This window comes from Dendrobates tinctorius, unplaced genomic scaffold (genome assembly GCF_039654945.1).
Source record: "Dendrobates tinctorius isolate UK_male_01 unplaced genomic scaffold, ASM3965494v1 ptg000203l, whole genome shotgun sequence".
Classification (NCBI taxonomy): Eukaryota; Metazoa; Chordata; class Amphibia; order Anura; family Dendrobatidae; genus Dendrobates; species Dendrobates tinctorius.
Genome location: NW_027361870.1, coordinates 13,738,047 through 13,763,129, shown reverse-complemented (window position 1 = coordinate 13,763,129; position 25,083 = coordinate 13,738,047). Strand labels below are relative to the sequence as shown.

The window sequence follows — 25,083 nt, the reverse complement described above, 5'->3', positions numbered from 1 at the left end:
TTGCAGATTCTTGGGTGAGGAATGAACGGATGCGTGAAATATTTTTGAGTTGAAGTCGGCAGGAAGTGGAAAGGGTTTGGATATGTGGTTTGAAGGAGAGATCAGCATCAAGGATTACTCCGAGGCAGCGAGCTTGTGGGACTGGGGAGAGTGGGCAGTCATTTACTGTAATTGATAGGTTCGTAGGGGGGGTCACGTGAGATGGGGGAAAGATGATGAATTCTGTTTTGTCCATGTTGAGTTTCAGATATCTAGTGGAGAAGAAGGATGAAATAGTGGACAGACATTGAGGGATTCTGGTTAGTAGGGAGGTGATATCTGGTCCAGAGATGTAGATCTGTGTGTCATCAGCATAAAGATGATACTGAAAGCCATGAGATTCTATGAGCTGTCCCAGGCCAAAGGTGTAAATAGAGAACAGCAGGGGCCCTAGGACTGAACCTTGTGGGACTCCGACAGATAGGGGGCGAGGTGAGGAGGTGGTGTGTGAGTGGGAGACGCTGAATGTCCGGTCTGTTAGGTATGATGAGATCCAGGAGAGGGCCAAGTCTGTGATGCCGAGGGATGAGAGGGTCTGTAATAATAGGGAATGGTCCACTGTGTCAAAGGCAGCCGACAGGTCCAGGAGGAGGAGGACAGAGTAGTGTCGCTTGCTCTTGGCAGTTAAGAGGTCATTGGTGACCTTAGTAAGGGCAGTTTCAGTGGAGTGGTGTGACCGGAAGCCAGATTGTAAGCGGTCGAAGAGGGAGCAAGAAGAGAGATGGGAGGACAGTTCAAGGTAGACGTGTTGTTCCAGTAGCTTGGAGGCGTATGGGAGAAGTGATATAGGGCGATAGCTAGATACAGAGGATGGGTCAAGAGAGGGCTTTTTGAGGATAGGTGTGATGGAGGCATGTTTAAAGCTTGAGGGGAAAACACCAGTTGTTAGTGATAGGTTGAAGAGATGGGTTAGGGTTGGGATGAAGACTGTGGTGAGGTTTGGGATGAAGTGGGATGGGATCGGGTCGAGTGCACAGGTGGTGAGATGTGATCTTGAGAGTAGAGTGGAGAGTCGATCTTCTGTAATGGTGGAGAAGTTGGTTTTGAAGGTGGAGGGCTGGGAAGTCGGGAGGAAGGGCTCTGGGGGTTGTTGACCAAAACTGTCCCTGATGTTATCAATTTTCTGCTTGAAAAATGAGGCAAAGTCTTCAGCTGAGATGAGTGGGGAGGGAGGAGGTGCTGGGGGGCGGAGGAGAGAATTGAAGGTGTTGAATAACTGTTTAGGGTTGTGAGACAGGGAGGATATGAGAGATGAGAAGTAGGTTTGTTTAGCTGTGGCGAGTGTGGTCTTGAAAGTAGTGAGGGACTGTTTGAATGCGATGAAATGCTCGTTGGAGTGGGATCTTTTCCATCTGCGCTCAGCAGCCCTGGAAGCTCGCCTCAGCTCTTTGGTCAGGCTGGTGTGCCAGGGCTGTCTGTTGATTTTGCGAGTTTTGGTATGTGTAAGTGGGGCAGCGGATTCCAAAGCTACAGCTATTGTGGTGTTATATAGAGCGGCAGCGTCATCCGCATTGTGTAAGGAACTTATATCTGTAAGAGGGAGGAGGGATTCGGAGAATGAGTGTAGGTCAAGGTGTTTAAGATTCCTGCGAGGGTGTGAAAGTTTGTGGGGTGGGGATTGTAGACATGGAGTGAAGAGGGAAGAGAATGTGAGCAGGTTGTGGTCAGAGAGAGGAAGAGGTGAGTTAGAGAGGTTAGATAGGGAGCAGAGGCGGGTGAAGATGAGGTCCAGTGTGTGGCCATCTTTGTGGGTGGCTGTAGAAGACCATTGAGTGAGGCCGAAGGAGGAAGTGAGAGATAGAAGTTTAGTGGCAGCTGAGAGGGAAGTGTCAATGGGGATGTTGAAGTCGCCCATGATGATAGTAGGGATGTCCGCGGAAAGGAAATGAAGTAACCAGGTGGTGAAGTGGTCAAAGAAGGTGGTGGCTGGCCCTGGGGGGCGGTAGATGACAGCCAGTTGGAGGTTGGAGGGGGAGTAGATGCGCACAGAGTGCACCTCAAAGGAAGGGAGGGTAACAGAGGGTGGCAGTGGGATTGGGGTGAAGGAGCAGGTATCTGACAGGAGAAAACCAACTCCTCCACCATGTTTGCTGCTGGGGCGGGGGGTGTGAGAAAGGTGGAAGCCGCCATACGAAAGTGCAGCAGGAGAGGCTGTGTCAGAAGGGGTAAGCCAGGTTTCGGTGATGGCGAGGAAGGAGAGTTTGGTAGGTATGGAGTGTTCTTCTGTTTAAGCCACCTCCCAGCTGTCCATCAACCCTCCTCTATAGCGTCCCTGCACTGCCTCCTTCTTTTGTATTTGCCATTACATGTTGTCGGGCGCCTGCGCTGTGACAACAGTTCTCGGGCATGCGCAGTGCGCGCTGCCTGGGAACTGACATCAGGCTATTGCGCCTGCGTGTTTCTTTGTCCCCAGATCCCACCCCACAATGTCTTATGAAGTATTCTTACTGCAGGGCTGGGGCCTCCGCAACACGGAGGCGTGATAGCCTGATGGTAGTTCCCGGGCAACGTGCACTGCGCATGCCTGAGAACTGTTATCACGGCGCAGGCACCCGACAACATGTAACGGCAAATACAAAAGAAGGCGGTGCAGGGACGCTATAGAGGGGGGTTGCTGGACAGCTGGGAGGCGGCTTAAACAGAGGGACATTCCATACCTCTGACAGAACACAGGTATGAGGACCTATTTATAAAAGTCTGTTTTGGCGCTAATGGGGGTTAGAAGCCGAAGAGCCACCTTCACAAAATGCAGTCTTAGTGCTGCTAAAGGTGGCTCTCTTAGTTAAAAACGCCCTGGGGGGGTGATGGGTTCCCTTTAATGGTTTAGAAATGATCTTCAGAGAGGAGTGGACCAAAATTCCTCCTGACATGTGCGCAAACCCCATCATCAACTACAAAATACGTCTGACTGCTGTGCTTCCCAACAAGGGTTTTGCCACCAAGTATTAAGTCTTGTTTGCCAGAGGAATCGAATTCCTATTTCTCACTGCAAACTGCAAATTTATATAATGTGATTTTCTGGATTTTATTTTTTATATTCTACCTCTCAATGTTAAAATAAACCTACCCTTAAAATTATAGACTGTTCATTTCTTTGTCAGTGGCCAAACTTACAAAATCAGCAAGGGATCAAATAATTTTTTCCTTCACTTTATATACGTCATGGTCAGGAAGTACTTCCCGACCGATGCAGTATATATACGTCAAGGTGATCGCCACCTGGTGTCAGCTGATTCTGACAGCTGACACCCTGCACCACTCCCAGCAGTTTAAGCCACTAAATGCTGCTATCAATATTGATCGCAGAATGTAGAAGGCAGGCAGAGCGAGGGAGCCCCCTCTGCCGTCTCGTTGCCATGGTTACCGACGACATCCCGGTCACCAGAGCTAGCAAACTTTTTACACCATGCTCAGAGCATGGTGTATCAAGCTTGTTTGTCAGTGCAGTGCTGACAGTTTGTAAACCATAGCTGTAGATGACAGCTGCAGCCCCCAGCTGTCAGTTTTGCCTGGCTGGTTATCACAAATACAGGGGAATCCACGCCATTTTTTAAATTTACTTATGGCACAGGCGGCGGCTGATGAATACTCCCATCTGCTGCTTTTGCTGTTATTGGCTACAGCAGGTCTAGGCTGATGGGAGTAGTAGTCTCATCAGCCGCCGCCTCTTCTCGCTGTTACCAGTTGAATATAACTCTTAACCTTCTCCTCTGATGGTCAGCAGAGCAGGGGAGAATGATGAGAGCCATCTTGAGCGCCCGGCGCTGAGGAACAGCGCTAACTGTACCACTGGTACGTGTCACACTGACAAGGATTTCTTCAGTGTGCACGTGTGGGACGTTTGCGGACCGTGCTGGTGTCCATTTTTGTTTTTGCTTTTATTTTTTTAACATGTCAGCAGTTCGTGTGAAAACTGTCACCACACCTACCGGACACACTGATGTCTGAAAGAGCCCTTGGTCTGTTTGAATAGTAAATCTTAGCACATACAATGTCTATTATAGGACTTATGTTCGATTATAATCTACCAATCACACAAAATAAGCCATTTTGATGACAAATGGTAAATGACACTGTCCAAAATACCCCAGATCTGACTTTTTTTTTTTTCTTGCATTTTTCAGCATGGAAGGTTCAATTGTCCGTCTTCCAGAAATAATAGCGTTAAAGAAGAAGTACAAAGCTTACTTGTACTTGGATGAAGCGCACAGTATTGGAGCAGTGGGGTCCACAGGTCGAGGTGTGGTGGAATACTTTGGAGTGAACCCTACCGATATCGATGTGATGATGGGAACATTTACCAAAAGTTTTGGAGCCATAGGTGGATATATTGCTGGAAAAAGGGTAAGGTTTTTTTTTTTTTCTTTTTTTTTCTTCTTTGCTTTGTATTAAAGGGAATATGTCAGCAGGTTTTTGTTGTTTAATCTGAGAGCAGCATACTATAGGGCAAGAGCGCCTGATTTCAGGGATGTGTCACTTATTAGGCTGTGTTGTAGTTTCAAAACAGAGTTTTATCCACTGGAGATTCGCTGCCTGACTAAGTATCTTGTGTAGGACAGTCTAGATAATCTATGTAACCCTGCCCCCACCACTGATTAACAGTTTGCTGACCATGCACAGTGTATACAGGAAGCTACCAATCAGTGGTGTGGGCGGGGTTATACAGGGCTCAGCATTCTGAGCACTGCTACATCTACAAACAAGGATTCCATCAAAACTGTGCCACCCAGTCCAGTAAGTGATACATCACTGGAATCAGACTTAGTCCCTACCTCATGCTGCTCTTGGATTACTTAGCAAATACCTGCTTACCAAGTCCCTTTAAGGAAAATACAAGCTGCATTGAACAATAAAGCAGATCTGTCACTAGATTGCTCAAGACAAACAATGCATTATTAAATTGAACCTGATGAGGATGGCTATAAAATCTTCATCATAAAAGTATTTTATTAGTCCAGGTGTATTTAGTCTCCACCACCCACTCCCCTTCCAAGCCTGTCTGACTGTTGCAGTTTTTGCTAAGTAGTGTGATATTTAGAGTATTTTCATAGTAAGTGCATAAGTGCAACATTCTCATATTCATCTTAAGGTTTAATTTTTTGAGGGCATTTACAATATTTGGTAAATGGAGGTGATATTACAAAAACTGTTCTTTTTATTACTAATATACCGTATATACTCGAGTATAAGCCGATCCGAGTATAAGCCGACCCCCCCCTAATTTTGCCACAAAAAACTGGGAAAACTTATTGACTCGAGTATAAGCCTAGGGTGGGAAATGCTCCATAGATTATTCCCCCATATGGTGTCCCCAGAAGAAGCTCCTTAGATTATTCCCCCATATGCTGACCCCATAAGAAGCTCCTCAGATTATTCCCCCATATGCTGCCCCCATAAGAAGCTCCTTAGATTACTCCCCCATGTGCTGCTGCTGCATGTAAAAATTAAAAGACATACTCACCTCTCCGTCGCTGGGTGTCAGATACTCACCTGTCCTGCGTCCATGGCTGCTCACCGCTATCTGCCACGTCATCGGTCAGTGACGTTCAGACTGCAGGGGGAGCGGCGCGCACTAATCACGTCACCACGCCCTCTGCTGTCTGAAGTCACTGACCGATGACAGACAGCAGCAAGCAGCCATGGACGCAGGACAGGTGAGTATCACTATACTTACCCGTCCTGTCGTTGTCTCTTGAGACCACAGCTTCTCCGCGCTCTCTTCCTGCATTCAGCGGTCATGTGATACTGCTCATTAAAACTCATGAATATGCACATATTCATGAGTTTTAATGAGCGGTACCACATGACCGCTGAAGGCAGGATGAGAGAGTGCGGAGAAGCTGGGGGCTCAAGAGACAGCGTCAGGACAGGTAAGTATGACCTGACACCTCCGACCCCCCCCCGGTGTATATGACTCGAATATAAGCCGAGAGGGGGACTTTCAGCCCCAAAAAATGGGCTGAAAATCTTGGCTTATATTCGAGTATATACGGTACTTTGTATTGCACAAAGAAATCAAAACTTGACTTGCCAAAAGTCAAGTTCTCAGCATAGTGCATCCTGACACTGTGTTTTATTTACATGCCGGTAATTCAGGTAGTAATACACATTACAGCCATTGGGTGGCCACAAATAGACACATCTGGCATAAACCTTTCCCAACAGAGTACCACAAAATCATATTTTTAAAAGGCTGGTCATCTCACGCCACACATCTCGGGAATGGTGGGCCTGTGGGCAACAGACAGAAATACATCTGCATTCTGGTTAACATCACTATAGTCCTAACCAACTGGAGCAGGAGAACTTCTTGCTTGTTACCCCCCATCTCTTTTTATTTTCTTTGCAAACCACACCTCCCCCCATCACCCATTCAAATATGAAATTCAGGCCGCCTCGGCCACATGAGCAGTTCATTGTGCATACAGTGCCTTGCGAAAGTATTCGGCCCCCTGGAACTATTCAACCTTTTCCCACATTTCATACTTCAAACATAAAGATACCAAAAAAATTCACCAAAAATTTACATTTGGTATCCTTATGTTTGAAGTATATGTGGGAAAAGGTTGAAAAGTTCCAGGGTGCCGAATACTTTTTCAAGGCACTGTACGCTTTTCTTCAAGAAGCAAACTTTGATTAACTTGCAGCCAAAAAATTAAACTAATACTTTTATATTTTTTCTGAAAACATCTGTCTATCTATAGGATCTTGTGGATTACCTAAGAACTCATTCACACAGCGCACTTTATGCATCGTCTATGTCTCCACCTGTGGCAGAGCAAATTATCAGAGTAATGAAGTGCACCATGGCACATGATGGGACTGGTAAGCGCTTTTGTAAGATCGCATTCATTAGCATTGTATAGTATATTGTTGCACATTATTGATTTGGATACCAGGCTGAAAATGCGCAACTATTACTGTTTTTGGCATGAGAACATAGCCTTATTGCCCGGTATCTTAGAATTCATATATTTCACATACATTCTGTATTTATATAATCAAACCATCCATTCAATATTAGAGATGGGCGAACCCGAACATTAAAGTTTGGAGTCAGTGCCGAACACCTACTGTTTGGGCACGGACCCCGAACGTTGACTTCACCATGAAGTCCTTGTTACTGTTCGGGTCCGTCACCCCAAATATCAGGTGTTTCTCACCCTGTCCTCTGCATGACAGCCCAAGAAACACCGGCGACTCTGATCGGCAGTAAGATCATTACCACCAGTCAGAGCACTGCGGTTCCCACACTGTCAGATGACAGCGTGAGCTGCAGCTGTGACCGTAGGTAAAAAGTTTACCTATGGTCATAGGCGTTGACCGATAGGACTACTACTCCCATCGGACTACGCTGCTGCCTCTAATAACAGCAAGAGCAGGTGGCAGCTGATAGTATTCATCAGCCTGTGCTATAAATAAATAAAATTTAAAAAAAATGTGGGTTCCCATCATAACAAACTGTGAGTCTTTTTTATTTTTTTATTTTTCTTCAAATAAATAACTTTACTCTGGCTGTGTCTTTATTTACAATATAACTATAGGATCAGTAATGGATAGGTCTTATAGATGCCTCTCCATTACTAAGCCAATACAATCATCCCCACAAATATGAACCCCAAGTGCTACCACCAGAGGGCAAGTGGTAAGATTCTAATAGATGTGCCTTTTCTGGGGAAGCTGCGGGCAGCTATATTTAGGCTGGGGGGGGAATATCCATGGCCCCTTACCAGATTGAGAATACCAGCCCCAGCTGTCTGCTTTAGCTTGGCTGGATGTCAAAAATGGGAGGGACCCCGCACCTTTTTTTTTTTTTTTTTTTTTTTTTTTTTTTTTTTTTTTTTTTTAATGAATTTAAATAAAAAAAAAAAAAAAAAAAGCAGGGTTCTCCCCTCTTATTGATAACCAGCAATGTTAAAGCTGACAGCTGAGTGTTGCAACCCTCAGATGTCAATTTTGCCATGCTGGGTATCAAAAAAAAAAACTGGAACCCACATAATTTTTTATTTATTTATTTTGCCAGAAGTCATCGGCTGGTGAATACTCCCAGGATTAGGATTTCATCCCTTCCAAACTATTTATATGGTAGCTTTTTCACAAAGTCCAGGCCAGCAATAAATTTATCTAGACAATTTCCCCATTACTGAGAATTCGGCATTTGAGTTGATATGCAAATGAGGGTGAAGATCTACTCCCCTCCCACTGCCTCCACTTCCTGCTTGACTGACAGCCTGTTTGATGTATGACTTCAGACAAAGGAACTGTCTGTCAAGAGGAAGAGGCGGAGCTGGCTGTGAAATAGAGCTGGAGTGACGGAGGTTTAATATCTTCAAATAGCTCTTCAGCCTCCTCTACATATCAGTTGAAACTCTGATTTCTCAAAAGTGGATGAATGAACTGAGTATGTAAATTTGTTGTTGGACTTGTCTTTGAAATAGTAACATAGACATATAAATAGTTTGGGGGATGAAATATATGAAATCCTATTGACAGATTCCCTTTAAGTTTAAACATACGTAAAAGATTCTTTAGCCGTTCTGACATGGATTCTAGTAAGTAAACGCCGTCAGTTGTAATAGCAATGTATACAGTTTGTATGGTGAAAAGCCATAACTAGGAGTGGATGCAAAAAAGAGAAAAAAATCATTTAATTAGATTTTTCTTATATTTAGATCCAAGTCCTGGTTTTACTTACAAATAATGATGCAAAATAATGTCCAAATTTGCAATATATGAGTGATGCCTTAGTGCTGTACTTGCATAATAAAGGTAGTCACATTGGGGTTTTTGGAGCTGGTCATGTGTCTTTAGGTTGTGATTTTTACTAGAGTAGTTGACCACCTTTTGTGTAGGACTCCTGGACTGTCCACTATAGGTAGATGTCAGGGGAGACTAGGACTAAGCATGTTGAATTTCTACATGGCAAATCCTTTGTTTTCCATTCACCCATGGCGGCACACCTGAGAGCGATCCGCCCCACCTGGACAGGAACCTACTGAAATATAAGGGGCAGTACCTCTCCCCCGCTTCATTTGGGTTCCTGTCCTGGATGGGAATCTCGTACTGAAAGATGGCGGTACCTGTCATGGGTAAAAGAAAAGGTCCCGGGCCTGTCCCGATGTGGGAAGAGGCTGTCTCGTACCTGTAATGCCAGTCTTCGGGTGCTGGAAGCGCTGCCACAGGTCCCCCGGGGGTTTGGTGTATGTGCGGGCGCGGGCAGCATTCCCGGCGGGTGTTGGGCTAGATCCACTGCGCCGTCCTCCCCTTGCACCTCCCTAGGGCTGGCTCCCACCTTGATGACACGTGGAGGAGCGGCCGGGGCTTCTTCCGGGTACCGCTGACGTTATGGGCGCCGCAAGTCATGATGGATGAGGTGCGCCCCGCTGACGTCAGGGAAGCACCAGAAACAAGGTGGCGGCACCCTGTGCAACGCCGGCCGGTATGGGAATCCACTGTGTCCGGCCGGTGGTCGCAGGGGGAAGGGGCAATATTGACCGGAACGAGGCACTGAGCGGACTGATGGCTGGGGCGAGTCTATAACAAAAGATGTGTGAAAGTTATTCAATCAAAATTTTAAAGGAAATAACTATTCAAGTTGCCAAGCAAATTTTACTTTTTTTTTTTTGCTACTGGCACTTAGAATATTCTATTTACTTTGTCGTCTTTAGGCCAGCAAAGGGTGCAACAACTCATGGAGAACACCAGATACTTCAGGAAGAAATTACATGACTTAGGATTCATAATATACGGCAATGAAGATTCTCCGGTGGTCCCTGTTCTCTTGTACATGCCGGGAAAAGTGGGGTATGTATGATAATGAACGTTGGGTTGCCACAATCCCGTCCCGTTTCTTGTGCCATTGCACCTTTCAGCATTGTTTTCTAAAGGACTTGTCTATTATTAGCAAAGTATCGTTAAAGGGGTTGCCTCATTTAATCCCATTAAATCTTTAAAAACAAGCAACTTTGTATTGGAGTTCTTATTAAAAATCCTCTCTGGCCTCAAGAGTGGAGGGATTTTTTAATTCTATAGTATACAGCTTGTTGCCGAGGTTACTGACAGCGGCCACCTCAGAGGTGATCGGTTTCCTAGACAGGGAGCACTTGCAAGTGTTTTCTTATACAGCTTACAGTCACAGATCTGAAGCTCGCTTATCCCAAGATCCAAACACGCTTACAACAACTTAAGAGCGGTGGATGTTGTGGAGGAAAGCCTGCCTTTTGCTTGTAGCCTGTGTCATCGTTCCCTGGAAACCAGGAAGTCACGAGGCAGAGGAGCAGTGCGCTACAAAAAATAAGAACATCCCTTTTAAAGCAAACACCTTTTCTTCTACTTTTTTTTTTTTTTTCATACGAAAGTAGTCACAATCACTTTTCTTAGGGATTGTTTTGGTAAATTTTAAATGTGGCATTGAATATATTTTGACTCAATAGGAAAATTAAACTTTTGTGTTCTTTTCCCTTAAATTCACAGGGCTTTTGCACGACACATGCTAGAGAAAAAAATTGGTGTTGTTGTTGTCGGATTCCCAGCAACTCCTATCACAGAAGCAAGAGCGAGATTTTGCATTTCAGCCTCGCACACAAAGAAGATGCTGGATATTGTACGTAAGATATAAATGGTTTGCTGGACAAGATCCCGGCTTGCCTCCTGGTCCAGGTCCTGGCAGGCCTCCAGACTAACCTCGCCTCCAGCACTGATTTGCAGCTTACTGACGATATACAATGTATACAGAAAACTGCTAATCAGAGGTATGAGTGGGATGAGGTTTCTCAGCTCTCCTGCATCTACAGCAGTGTCAACTGTGTCACAACTGCGACACCCAGTAAACTAAGTGACACATCGCTGGAATTGGGGTCTGTCCCTACATTATGCTGCTTTCAGATGAGGTAGCAAAATCCTACTGAAATATTCCCTTTAGCGATCAATCTTATCTCTGATCGAATGGAATTGCCACATAATTAATAATACTGGATAGGAGATAAGGCAATGTTGTACAGTAGAGTCTGCGCCTAACCTTAGGCCAGCGATGTACATACAAACTGGTGTATTGATAACGCAGATGGGAAGTGCAGTAATATGGAAGCTCAGCACAGGTGTCCTAGCATTTCTGTGACTAATGAATGCTGCATTACTAATGTGCTTCTAACACCTGCTAAGACCATTGGTTTAGAGACCGGCGGCATCAGAAAAAGTTCTGGTTTCCTTTCACACGTAATCCTGTCCTACTAGCACCAGCACCACCTCCTTGGTCCTGTAACAGTATAACAATTTACCCTTAAAATGGCTCAAAAATCTGTGATGGCATATGCTGACTAAGGGTATGTTCATATGTCACGTTTTTGCCACATTTTTCTTGCAAAAAAACGGAACATTTTACTGAGTGAATCAGATTTCTGAAATCTCATGCTGCTTATTTTTTCTTGCAGATTTGAAGTTGTTTTAAATCTGCAGTATAACCATTTTTTTTTCAGGGCTTTTTCAGCGTTTTTCACATTATTATAATAAATGGGAAAAATGAAAGCAAAAATGCTGCAAAATTTCACTTGTTGTGCAGCGTTTTTCCTGCCAAGAGAAGAAATTTTTCTGTGTTCCAACAGTGCTTTTAGTGGCTTTTTTTTTTTTTTTGTGGATTGTGTTATTTGTTTACAGTACACGTTTAATAAAGTTAGTTTTTCATCAAATAGGCAGCAAACCCTGTTTTGCTGTGGGGGAGGGTTGCATTGTATTTACACTTTCTCATTGTTTTCTAAAGGTAAAATAGTTGCAAAAATGATGAAAAAATTGTCCTGCTGCAGATGGCAAAAACGGTCCGTTCTCAAATTCAGTTGGGGGAAAAAAAAAGGCGTATGCCGGAGATTTCCAAAATCTCATCAGTATTGTGGGTACTGTAAAAAGTCACTTCTTTTCTGCAGAAAAGGTTGCTGATGACATGAGGCATGTGAACATACCCTAAGGCCGGTTTCACATGTTCAAGAAGCAAAATAAACATAAAAACTACTGTAACTAAATAAGTAAAAAGCGAGAATGCATTTAAACACAGGATTCTTACTAATACTGTTTTTGATCAAAAATAGCATGCGTTATGCGCCGCATGTATATCAACTTAAGTCAAGCTCATTTTTTGTGTTTTTTAATTTTATTTATTATATATTTTACTCCCTTTATATAGCACCATTTAATTCCACAGCTCTGTACAAACATTGACACTGTCCCCATGGGGGCTCACATTCTAGATTCCCTATCAGCATGTTTTTGGACTCAGGACCTTAATGTTACAGACCAGCTGTGGGATTCCTGACCCAAACACTGCAGTCTCAAATATGCTAATGAGCTCATGAGGTTGTTGAGTTCTGGTGTAAATTAATAAAATGATGAAAGGAATAAAATAATAGTTGCACGAGTTGTTCCCCTCCCTCCACCCCCTCAAAAAAATGCATAAATGGAAGCTAAAAGTTATATAACTAACTGTTGTAGTACATGTGACCAGAGGCGTAACTAGGGATTTGGTTCGGGGGGTGAAACTTCTCAGTGAACCCCAAACCAGGTAACCTTGATTACAACTTTTTGACGCACCCTAATAGTGGAGGAGGATCTCAGCAGATGACCACCTGTTGCTGAATATAATCTCTATATAAAGACCAATTTTGATATTACTGCCAAATGGTCAGTGGTAAATACAAGTCTTACAGAACATATAAGAGATTACAGCACAGTTATAGATGGCGACTTACAGCTGACGTTCTTTCTGATGGAATCGTTCACTTTTCACGTCTTTTCCATTTGGCCCAGATCAACATGACAACTTCACCAGCCAGGATTCGGCTACAGAGAATACAACAAAGACACATTTCACTTCTAACATTTTCAGCACTGTCACCAATGGGGACTATTCCCAACCTACACAAACTCGTCCTGCTGATATCCCAATACTGAGCCGCTGCTGCCGTATGAGTCCCTATTACTGCACCTTCTGTGTGGTTCTGTGTGACCTCTAGATGGTAAAATAAACCTCTAGAATATAGTAATACTGTGTGGTGCAAGTGCCCTAGAAAATAGTGCCCACGTTTTTTCCCTTAGAAAGTAGTAATGTGCCCCTTTGACAGTCACAGTAAGCTGAGGTCCCCTTTAACACCAAATGCCCACTTTACATTTAATAATGTCCCGAGTCTCCCCCTTTGAAGCTCCCCTCTACACAATATGATGCTCTTTATACAGTCTAATGCCCCCTCACTTTATATATACCTACCACTCAGTATCCACCAAACTGTTTGATAACTCTAACACTAATCTCCACACTGTATTATGGCCCCCCTAGATTGCCTCCATATAGTATAATGCACCAGACAATCCGGCAATCCTCAATATAGTTTAATGCACTCCCCATAAACAGATTCTATAATAGTGCACTCCCATAGGCAGATTCTCTAGTGTAATGCAGCCCTTAATATAATGCACCCCCATAATCAGCCTGTATAGTATAATGTAGCCCTTAATATAATGCACCCCCATTGGCAGACTTTATAGTATAATGCACCCCCATAGGCAACCTGTATAGTATAATGCAGCCCCTAATATAATGCACCCCCATAGGCAGCCTGTATAGTATAATGCACCCCCATATAAAAATAAATACAATACTCCCCTCTCTTCCTCCTCATTCCTCCGCTGCTCTGAGCGCCCGCACATCTCCGGACCACAGGTGCCGAGCAGTGACGTCATTGCGACCCCCTGTCAGTGTCAATGCCGGTGACGTCAGGCGCAGAGAGGATGATGGGAGAGAGGGCGGCAGTGCAGGGAGATCGATTCTCCCTGCACTGCCACCGAATGTAACTATCTGCGTGCTGCGCATGCCGATACAGTTAAGGGCCTTTCTCACATAGCTAGATAACTAGTGAGATCGCTAAAGCGTCAGAAATTTTGTAACGCAACAGAGATCTTGCTAGCGATCTCGCTTTGTGTGTCACGTACCTGCAACCGGTCCCCCCGCTGGGTATAGTTCATCGTGCTTGAATGGCCTGGGCCATTTCTTCGTCGTTAGCGTCCCGCTGGCCAGCGCACATCGTTGTGTTCGGTGCCGCCTAGCGACGTCATTGGCGACGCAGAACTTCATGGACGCAGGCGGAAGTCGTCAGGACCGCTGCGGTGTGACACCTAACAACAATCCCCGACGAATCGCTGTATCGCTGCGGCGTCGCTGGAGATCTGCCTGTTTGGTAGTATGATAGAAAATACCCAAAAGTGATACGATTCTAAAAACTGCACCCCTCAAGGTGATCAAAACCACATTCAAGAAGTTTATTAACCCTTCAGGTGCTTCATAGGAATTTTTTGAATGTTTAAAAAAAAAATGAACATTTAAGTTTTGTTCATGAAAAAATTACTTCAGGTCCAATTTTTTTTATTTTACCAAGGGTAACAGGAGAAATTGGACTGCAAAAGTTATTGTGCAATTTGTCATGAGTACGCTGATACCTGATATGTGGGGGGAACCACTGTTTCGTCGCATGGCAGAGCTCAGAAAGGAAGGAGTGCAATTTGACTTTATCAATGCAAAATTGGCTGGAATTCAGATCGGACGCCATGTCAAGTTTGGAGAGCCCCTGATGTGCCTAAACAGTGGAAACCCCCCACAAGTGACCCCATTTTGGAAACTAGACCCCCAAGGAACTTATCTAGATGTGTGTTGAGAACTTTGACCCTCCCAGGGCTTCACAGAAGTTTATAACGTACAGCTGTACAAATAAAAAATCATAATTTTTCCACAAAAATGATCTTTTCACCCTCAATTTTTATTTTTTCAAGGGTAACATGACCCCAAAAGTTATTTTGCAATTTGTCCTGAGTACGCTGATACCCCATATGTGGGGGTAAACCACTATTTTGGCGCATGGCAGAGTTCGGAAGGGAAGCAGCGCTGTTTGACTTTTTTGGCTGGAATTGGAATCGGATGCCATGCCGCGTTTGGAAAGCCCCTGATGTGCCTAAACAGTGGAAACCCCCCCCACAAATGACACCATTTTGGAAACTAGACCCCCCCAAGGAACTTACCTAGATGTGTGGTGAGCACTTTGAACCCCCCAGTGCTTCACAGAAGTTTATAACACCCAGGCGTGAAAATAAAAAAATCATATTTTTTTCCACAAAAATGATATTTTTGCCTCCAATTTTTTATTTTCCTAAGGGTAACAGGAGAAATTGGACCCCAAAAGTTGTTTTGCAATTTGTCCTGAGTAGGCTGATACCCCATATGTGGGGTAAAACACTGTTTGGGCGCATGGCAGAGCTTGGAAGGGAAGGAGCACCGTTTGACTTTTCCAACGAAGAATTGGCTGGAATTGAGATCAGACGCCATGTTGCGTTTGGAGAGCACCTGATGTGCCCAAACAGTGGAAACCCCCCAATTCTAACTCCACCCCTAACCTTAATCTGAGCCCTAACCCTAATGGGAAAATGGAAATAAATACTTTTTTTTTAATTTTATTATTTTGCCCTAACTAGGGGGGTGATAAAGGGGGGTTTGATTTACTATTTAGGCGGGTTTTTACGTTTGGCAGCTGTCACACGCTAAAAGACGCTTTTTATTGTAAAAATAGTTTTTGCATCGCCTCATTTTTAGAGCTATAATTTTTCCATATTTTGACCCACCGAGTCATGTGAGGTCTTATTTTTTGCGGACGAGTTGACGTTTTTATTGGTACCATTTTCGGGCAAGTGACATTTTGTGATTGCTTTTTATTCTGATTTTTGGGACGCAGAATGAACAAAAACCAGCATTTCAAGAATTTCTTTTGGGGGGTGCATTTACACTGTTCTGTATGTGGTAAAATTGATAAAGCGGTTTTATTCTTTGGGTCAGTATGATTACAGTGATACCTCATTTATGTCTTTTTTTTTTTTTTTTTTTTATGTTTTGGCGGTTTTATGCAATGAAAACAATTTTATATAAAAAATAATTATTTTTGCATCGCTTTGTTCTGTGAGCTATAACTTTTTTTATTTTTTCACTGATGATGCTGTATGGCAGCTTGTTTTTTGCGGGACAAGATGACTTTTTCAGTGGTACCATGGTTATTTATATCCGTCTTTTTGATCGTGCGTTGTTTCACTTTTTGTTAGGCGGTATGATGATAAAGCATTGTTTTTTGCTTTTTTTTATTTTTTAAGGGGTTCACTAAAGGGGTTAACTAATGGGACAGTTTTATAGTGTGGGTAGTTACGGACGCGGCGATACTAAATATGTGTACTTTTATTGTTTTTTTGTTTTTTTTCCAAAAAACGAATTTATTAGGGAACTTTTTTTTAAAATTTATTTAGCGATTTTTTTTTTTTTTAATTTAAATTATTTTTGCACTTTTTTTTTTTAACTTTATTATATTGTCCCAAGGGGGACATCACTGTCGTGTGTGAGATCGCTGATCTGACACATCACAGATCGCTGTGACAGATCAGCGATCTCACACAGGCAGCACTGAAGGCTTCCTCATGCTTGCGCTTTGCAGGCCAGTGATGAAGCCGCCTCCCTGCAGGCCCCCGAAGGTCCCCGCCGCCATATTGGATCCGGGAATCTGCAGGGAAGGAGGCCTCCGCAGCAGCGCTGCACATCGCGCTGCTGCGGGGGTCTCAGGGAAGCACGGAGGGAGCCCCCTCCCTGCCGATGCTTCCCTGATCCTCCGGTACAGTGCGCCAGGGGTTAACGTGTCGGGGGCGGTCCGAGACCGCCCCTGACACTTAGTGCCGGGTGTCAGCTGTGATAGTCAGCTAACACCCGGCCGCGTTCGGTAGCGCTCCCCCCCCCCCTGGGGGCTCCGCTGATCGCTATGACGTACTATCCCATCCCCTGTTATAGGGGCCCGGGTCCCGTGGACGGGATAGTAAGTCACGTGTCAGGAAGGGGTTAAAGGACAAAAAGAATGCAAGAGTCATGTAGATCTTGATACATTAAATGACTATTTGCATAATATAAGTGCAGCAGAATGAAGGCCATAAATAATTCCATTCCGCAATGATACAACAACTTCATGTGGGAAGGTCCACGCTGTTTAAATCGAGACGTTTTGGAGCAAGAGGAGTTTAAATGCAAGAAACCCAAAGCATAACTCTGTGAAGCTTTGTGCACAATGAGGTCTCTTAGACCGTGGCACAGTCACCGAGTTTTCTCAGGCAAAGCCATTTCAAGAAAACTTAGTGGTCGTGTTCCTGATGCGTCATTGCCGGTGACTCTGCTTCCGAATTTTGAACCAGTTAAAAGTAGAGGCATGAGACTGAACATGTTCACAGTAGTGATGAGCGATTGTGTTTGGATAACCTCTAATCCAAGCATCTGGGAGTGCTCGTATGTTATGTTCGAGTCCCTGCGGCTGCATAATTTACGGCTGTTGGACAGCCTCAACATGTTGGGATTCCCTAACAGCCACAAATCATGTAGTTGCAGAAACTTGAACATAATGTACTAGCATGCCCAGATAACACGTAAGACTTTATCCGAGCACATTTGCTCATCACTAGTGCACAGCTATGTCGGTTTTGACATTGCTGTGCGTTTTATGTTCATTTTATGGAGCGCTTATGCTGTAATTTTTCATGAGGATTCTGGCCAGAAAAAAGAAGACATTGGTTCTGATTCATTGAACCAGCATTTTTCACACCGGTTTTGATGAAGTGGCGTGCTGGAGTCAGATGGTCCTTATTCATTGAGGCTCAAGTGGCATGTGCCTCTGTGAGCCTCGCTCCAAATCTTACTCCAGGTGGAACACCCCTGTTATGAATTGGATGAGCGGGGGCTGCCACATTCACTTCCCACCCCAGCTCCAACCACTTTATCAGAGCTGGGCAAAAATGCCAAAGGTTACAAAATTGGAGCGATGAATTGTGCCAAAACTTAGCTCTTTTCCTGGTGCTTTTTACTCCAGAATTCTGGCGTAAGTTTTGATGAATTGGGCCAATTATGTGCACATTGTCTCACTGAAGCTTGAAAACTGGAAATTAGCGCACAGCTTGCAGACAATGATGGATGTGTCATGTCTAATTTAGTTTTTGTAAGTACTATTAACTCTCTATTTACTCTCTCCAGGTTCTGGATGCACTGGATGAAATGGGCGACTTTCTACGACTGAAGTATTCCCGTCACCGCAAATTAAACAGCGCAGTGGTTTCTGAAGAGGCAAACGTTGAACTTGATGCTTGAAACATATTTTATCTTTGTGACTTTGTTTTTTACATTCTCCACAATTGTGGGGTGCCCTGACATTAGAGACTACTCATAACTTTGGCATTAAACAAGGAGTCGTACTAAAAGCAATCTCTCAACAGAAACTAAGTAATGTTTTATAGAAGTCAGGTCTACAGTGTCCATAGTATCCATATTTGCAGCTGTCTGAATGTAACTATTAGTAACGTCACGGAGAAGCAAAGCCAGGAAATGTGAATTTCTACCTCGTTATTTATAACACTAACGACTAGTTCACTGTAAAGTAATATGTAGAATATAGGAGAATGTCACATCTCTGTGCCAATATCCGGATTGGATCCTTATTTTCAGTGAATTCTTGGGAAATACAGTATTAACTCATGAAAAGGTAATGACTCATAAGAATGAGACAATTCAGAGTTTGGGTACATTTGTTTTTATTTACAGATTTTTAAAAAGAAAGGTCTTTTAAAAGGGTTTTCTGTTTGGCCAATCTCTATATGTTAAGACGATTTATTGACCATGAGATGTTTGTCCTTATGAAGGAATTCCCAGTGATCCATTTTAATCAGTGGGGAAACCTGGTCAATAAGTGTTCAATTTGCCTGCAGCTCCAACAGAGGATAAATGAAACATTACACAGCTCCGATTTAAACCAGTAGATGGTCTTTAGTGCAGGACAGGTCCTCCAGAGAACAACACACTCATCTTAACTGTTCTGCACCCTAACAGAGATTGGTGTCCTTACCAGAGCATGCCCCCTTTTATATTCGCCGATGGTATGTACTGTATGTTCACACTGAATTTTTTTTTTAGGTGTTTTGTTGTAGAAACTGAGCATGAAATTCTACTCAAAACTCTTTTTAAAATCTCAGCATTTTCCCTCCAAAAACTCAGCAAAAAGAATCAATGTGAACGTACCGTCATAGGGTATATCAAAATGTATTGGCTACACATAACTATACAACTGCTATTACACTATATAACTCTACATTAGGTACATAATATGGTGCTATCATAAAAGTATATTGGGAAACCTCTTTAAGATGACCACCACTAATATTGCAGTAATATATACTCCTCTGTAGGATTGTTCCATTAGGAAAAAATCTATATTGCATATAAAAGCGTTAAATCATCACGCCAACATTTTATTTTACCTCTGGAGTGGTGTCACTAATCTAAGTTCCCTGCCCCTAGTATTATACTCGACAGTCGCAGTCTTCAGCTGTTATCGGCGCCACTCTGGTTGTCTTCTGCAGGTTATGACCTGACGGATAGCTCCAGTGTTTGTTGGGCGATCTGGAGGTGACACCAAGAAGAGCTGAAGACAGCAGCTGGTAAGTATAATACTAAGGTCAGGGAACTTACATTAGTGGAACCACTACAGTGCTGAAATTTAAAAGAAATAGAATGCTGAAGTAGTTTATTTACGGTTCCAATACAGAAAAATCTAGACTGTTAAAGGGGTTGTCCACCAGTAGGACAACCCCTTCTTGATCTAAATGATTAGTGCCGATCAAATAAAAAAGTTATACTCCTCTCTAGTGTCAGCGCCGTTCCAGCGGTGTTGGCACTCCCGTTTCCAGGACTGTTATGACACGTGAGCTCAGCACCCAATCAGCACTGGCGTCACCTTCTCTGCCTTCGGACAAATTGAATATTAAGAGGAAGTGAGTGGGCGCCAGGCTCATGTATCAGAGCAGCAACACGAGAGCCCTGGGAGCGTGAGTGTCAACTCCGAGGGAATGGCGCCAAGAGGGGAGTATAAGTTTTTCTATTTTATTGGGGCCAAGCGTGGGGTATTATAAGGTGTTCTCCTAATAGTGGACAACTTTAAAGGGAATCTGTCACCTATTTTTTCGACTATAAGCGGCGGCCACCGCCATCGGGCTTATCTACAGCATTCTGTAAAGCTGTAGATAAGCCCCCGATGTAACCTGAAAGAGAAGAAAAACGAGTTATATTATACTCACCCAGGGGTGGTCCAGGTCCGATGGGTGTCGCGGTCCGGTTCGGCGCCTCCCATCTTCTAGCGATGACATCCTTTTCTTTGCTTCCCGTCGCTGCTCCGGCGCAGGCACCAGGTAAGGTCAGAGAGGTCCGGCGCCTGCGCACTGCAGTACTCTGCTCTGCCCTCAACAGGGCAGATAAAGTACACCTGCGCAGGAGCCGCGACGGGAACCAAAGAGGACGTCATCGATAGAAGATGGGAGGCGCCGGACCGCGACACCCATCGGACCTGGACCAGACCCGGACCGCCCCTAGGTGAGTATAATATAACTCGTTCTCTTTCAGGTTACATCGGGGGCTTATTTACAGCATTACAGGATGCTGTAGATAAGCCCCTGATGGCGGTGGCCGCAGCTTATAGTCGAAAAAATAGGTGACAGATTCCCTTTTAATGTTCTTTTTTTTGGGAGGTTTTACAGTATTAATGTATGACAGCACTGTGATTACTGTTAGCTGATGTCTTAATGATCACATCAATCATTCATTTGCTTTTTGGGTTTATTTCCCAGATTAAATGTGCTTACTCCTATTCTGCTTGTCCTTTTAGAAGGACTGTACTTAGCTTCTTGGACGCCATATGTGGAAAATATGGATCATTTCATTTTACTATTTTAATATGTGGGTATACAGATGTAGCAATTCTGAAACTAACACACAAGAAAGATATCACAATGCAGAAAGTTAAAGTGCTGGACAATCCCTTCTTATCTGCTAAAGTGCCACCAGATCAAATAAAATCACCACATACCTCTGGGACCTGCTGTAATCCAGCAATGTTTAAGCTGATGGAATAGTGAAGGCTGCAGCTATTCAGCGGCCACTGTTTGGCTGCAGCAGTCATAATACCGTCAGGTGACCCCCCCCCCCCCAGTAGAGATTGCACCAACATCATTGTCCCGGAGGTATGTTTGCTTTTTTATCTTGGGTTTAAGAGTTAAAGCGGTTGCCCACTACTGAATAATCCCTCCTTAACTGCTAAATACGTTAAACAACAAAAGCCATTGGCCCTGATTCATTAAGACTGACATTGTTCACACCAGTCTTAAGAGGAGTGCTCAAATCAGACCCTCCCGATTCATTAATGAATCAAGTGCATCTCGGGATATGTGGCCAGGTGCACGCCAATCATATCATGAATTTGATGAGCAGCGGTCGCCACGAGCCCTTACCGCTCAAGCTCCGTCCACTTTGTCAGAGGTTGGTAAAAATGGCATATGAACCCCAAAAGTAGCTACATTGTAGCACAGTCTCGAGGTGTGCCAAAATTTAGCGACTTGTCAAAACTTTTCATGTGGCGTAAAATGGCGTAGTCTTAGTTATTTTTGTTATTTATGGTTTTGGATGCCTGAGTGGAAGAAAACTGCTTAGTACATGTGTTTATGTATGAGCTTGGTCATGAGTAATGGTCGTAAACATGAAGGATTTGTCTGATATGTATAACAAGTACTTGTTTTGCACTGAGAATTATCTATATTCAATGTGTGCCTTATGGTAGAAGAACTGAATGTATTAAATAGTCCTGATGTTTATCTCTGTGTATGATGGCTAACTTCATTTTTGTTTTGTTTTACATTAAGTGCACTAATGTACATCTCACACAATACTGATATTTTATATTAGGCCACCTTATGGGTGGTTTAAGGACACAGTGCGGATTGTGCTGCGGATTTGCAGGTAAAATGACCTGCGGTTTGCCCCTGCATTTTGACACCTGTACAATGGAGCAGGTGTCAAACCGCTGTAGAATCTGCGCGGAAAAATCTGCAGCATGTGCTCTGCGTTTTTTAAATTCCATTCATTAACATTGTACTGTACATTGCTTGCGGATCTGCAGCAGAATCCGCACCGTGTGCACTAGGGTGACCGCAAAAAATTGATGTCGCAATTTTGTCCGTCTGGACCCCACAAAACGATTCCCCTTTCCAGATATTGAGATAGCCAAAATTTGAGCTCGATCAAACGACGTTAACCCGTGCCGCTCGTCGCTCAAAGTTTGAAAAAATCCAAATTGAGGTATTTTAATATTTAGGTATTTTGCATAGTCTGTTAGACTATAAAGAATGTGACAACAACATTGCAGAAATAGCCCTGACCAAATTTTCGAACCATTTGTGGTATTTGAATGCAGAGTTGTGGGATTATCGTTTTTTGATCCCACCATTACAGACAATGAAAAGTTGTTAATGGCTAATAAATTGCTCAGTAGCACAGATGAACCATCAGAGCACGCTAGGGTTGTAAATCCAAAAGTTAGGAAAGAAAAATTAAAAGAGGTAGGAAGTAACCGACTTTAACGACCTTCTGACAAAAGATGAAGAACAAAAGCAATATGTCCTGCAAGTTGTAAGCAAATGCCGAGCATTATATTCTGACGTTTCAAAAACTACTTTAACAAAAGCTCTAGAATAGATTAGATAACTATGTAAAATTATCAACTCATGTAGGTTAGCGTGCTCTGATGGTTCATCTGTGCTACTGAGCAATTTATTAGCCATTAACAACTTTTCATTGTCTGTAATGGTGGGATCAAAAAACGATAATCCCACCAACTCTGCATTCAAATACCACAAATGGTTCGAAAATTTGGTCAGGGCTATTTCTGCAATGTTGTTGTCACATTCTTTATAGTCTAACAGACTATGCAAAATACCTAAATCTTAAAATACCTCAATTTGGATTTTTTCAAACTTTGAGCAACGAGCGGCACGGGTTAACGTCGTTTGATCGAGCTGAAATTTTGGCTATCTCAATATCTGGAAAGGGGAATCGTTTTGTGGGGTCCAGATGAACAAGATTCCAACATTTTTTTCCCCCCCAAATGAGATCCGGTCACCCTAGTGTGCACACACCCTTAAACAGTTTTTCAGTATTTTTGTTTCTGGATTTCTCCAACTTTTTTTTTTTTTTTTCCGGGACCCTTGGTGTTTTTTTTGGGTTTTTTTTTTTAAAGTATTTTCACAAAGGATTTTAAAAAGTGCATAAACAAAGGAGCAAAAAAACTAATGCATGAAAATGTGTTTTTTTTTAAATTTTTGAAGAAAAAATGCTACAAAAAAAAAGAAAAAAGCGAGCCTCAAGATGAAACTACCATCAGTCACATAAAGTAGTCACCTTTTCTTATAAATGACACATGGTAGGTAGGAGGGTTCTGATAAAGATTTCACATTTTGGTCCAGAAGCTTAAGTTATATCAAATGCTGTAGTTATCTGAAAATAAGAATTTTATTGAATATTTTTTTTTTGCGCTATTCTCTTTCAACTCAGGTGCTTTTCTGTTTTTATATTGATAACTTTGCCTTTTTTGTTAAAAGAAAATTAAGACTCACTCCAGCTTCCAGATACACATCTCACATGATTTCACATTAGCATAATACAGCAGTATTTCTTAACCCATATTATGGTCACAAATCCTTTACCAATCTCAGACTTGATGCCCAAGTGAGCTCTGAGGCTATGTTCACACAGAGTTTTGAGGCTTTTTTTTGGTTTGTTTTTTTTTAGTTCAATCGATTCTACAATCTGCTTCAAGAATGCAGGAAAAATTTCTATTAATTTTCATTTATATCAGAATGCTAATTTGCTGTTGAGACGGGTTTTTTTGTTTTTTTTCACATCAGTTTTGTTAGATTGCTTTATTCTTAAAGGGAACCGGTCAGCAGGATTGTGCTCAGTAACCTACAGACACTGTCAGGTCGGAGCCGTTATACTGATTAAAATGATACCTTGGTTGATGAAATCTGTCTTGTGGTTGTTTTTTAATGTTTATTTGTAGTTTTGTGTTAATGATATGCTCGTGCTCCAGGGCCTGTGGGGGGGTCTTCATGTGGTGCTCTGATTAGGTATTCATGCTGAAGACTGCTGACAGGTCACTGATCCCTCACTGACCTGCCCCCTTGTTTGTATAATACCTGTACATACTGAAGAAAAAAACAAAAAACGCTTCGGCAGGCTGGTGATGGCCGTGGCACCTGTTCTGGATCATAATCACATGTCTAGCGTCCAGTTATTAAGTATTCTTGATGTTATTGAGCAAGTGTAAAAAAAAACAAAAAAACAATTTAATAAAATTAAACTAGAGGTGGAAAACAGAATAGAAAAATATAAAGGTGTGAGGTCAAGATGAGGAAAGAGTAAAAGGCAACAGGCAGGGTGCATTGAAGACTAGGGTACCTGGGAAGGAAAATTTATATTGGAAATATGAAAATGTAAAAAAAAAAAAGTTGACCTGAAAAAGTGTGAAAGGGATATGGGTGTGCTAAGTGAGGTGGATAGGGAATCACAGTAAGAAAAGGAAATACAGGATGAGGACTCGCTCACACTGACGTATAACTCGGACCACTGCAATCCGATAAAAAAATAAATAAAAAATCGGATTCCACTCGGACCAATATTCGGTGAGTGAATGCAGAGCTGTGTATTTTATTCTCAGCTTTAACCCCTTCAGGACCTATGACGTATAGGTACACCACCCCCTGTTTGTTGCAGGTTCCAGCGCTGAGCACATGACAGTGGATTTGATGAGATATCATGTGCCCCTAACTGACACGGGTGGTGTGACGATCCACCCACAGCGGTTAACATGTTAAATAACGCTGTCATACTCTGACAGCAGCCTTTAACCCGCGCTTACCAGAAAGTGCATCACAAACCTCGCCCATTGGCACCCCTGTCACATGATCGCGGGGCGCAGATGGGTTGGCCTGACAGACGGGGATCTGTTGTGAGTTCATTTTCCCCTTCACTACTGAGGCCCGAGGAACTCCCTCTTCTGGTAAAGAAAGATAGTGAGCCTGATTATCAAACACCTGAGTCTGATGATGATGACTGGCTGAGTGGAGTTA

The 25,083-nt window shown here is 43.1% G+C and overlaps 1 protein-coding gene across 1 annotated transcript in view; it reads left to right on the top strand.

Moving 5' to 3' along the window:
- LOC141057280 (serine palmitoyltransferase 3-like) overlaps positions 1-20,128 on the top strand; it is a 119,937-nt gene extending 99,809 nt beyond the window's left edge. The window contains exons 8-12 of the mRNA XM_073553821.1: positions 4,164-4,383; positions 6,744-6,864; positions 9,708-9,843; positions 10,513-10,642; positions 18,113-20,128. Of these exons, the coding sequence (XP_073409922.1) occupies positions 4,164-4,383; positions 6,744-6,864; positions 9,708-9,843; positions 10,513-10,642; positions 18,113-18,226 (721 nt within the window). The 3' untranslated portion in view covers positions 18,227-20,128. The remainder of the gene's footprint in view (positions 1-4,163; positions 4,384-6,743; positions 6,865-9,707; positions 9,844-10,512; positions 10,643-18,112) is intronic.
- Positions 20,129-25,083: the final 4,955 nt, after the last annotated feature.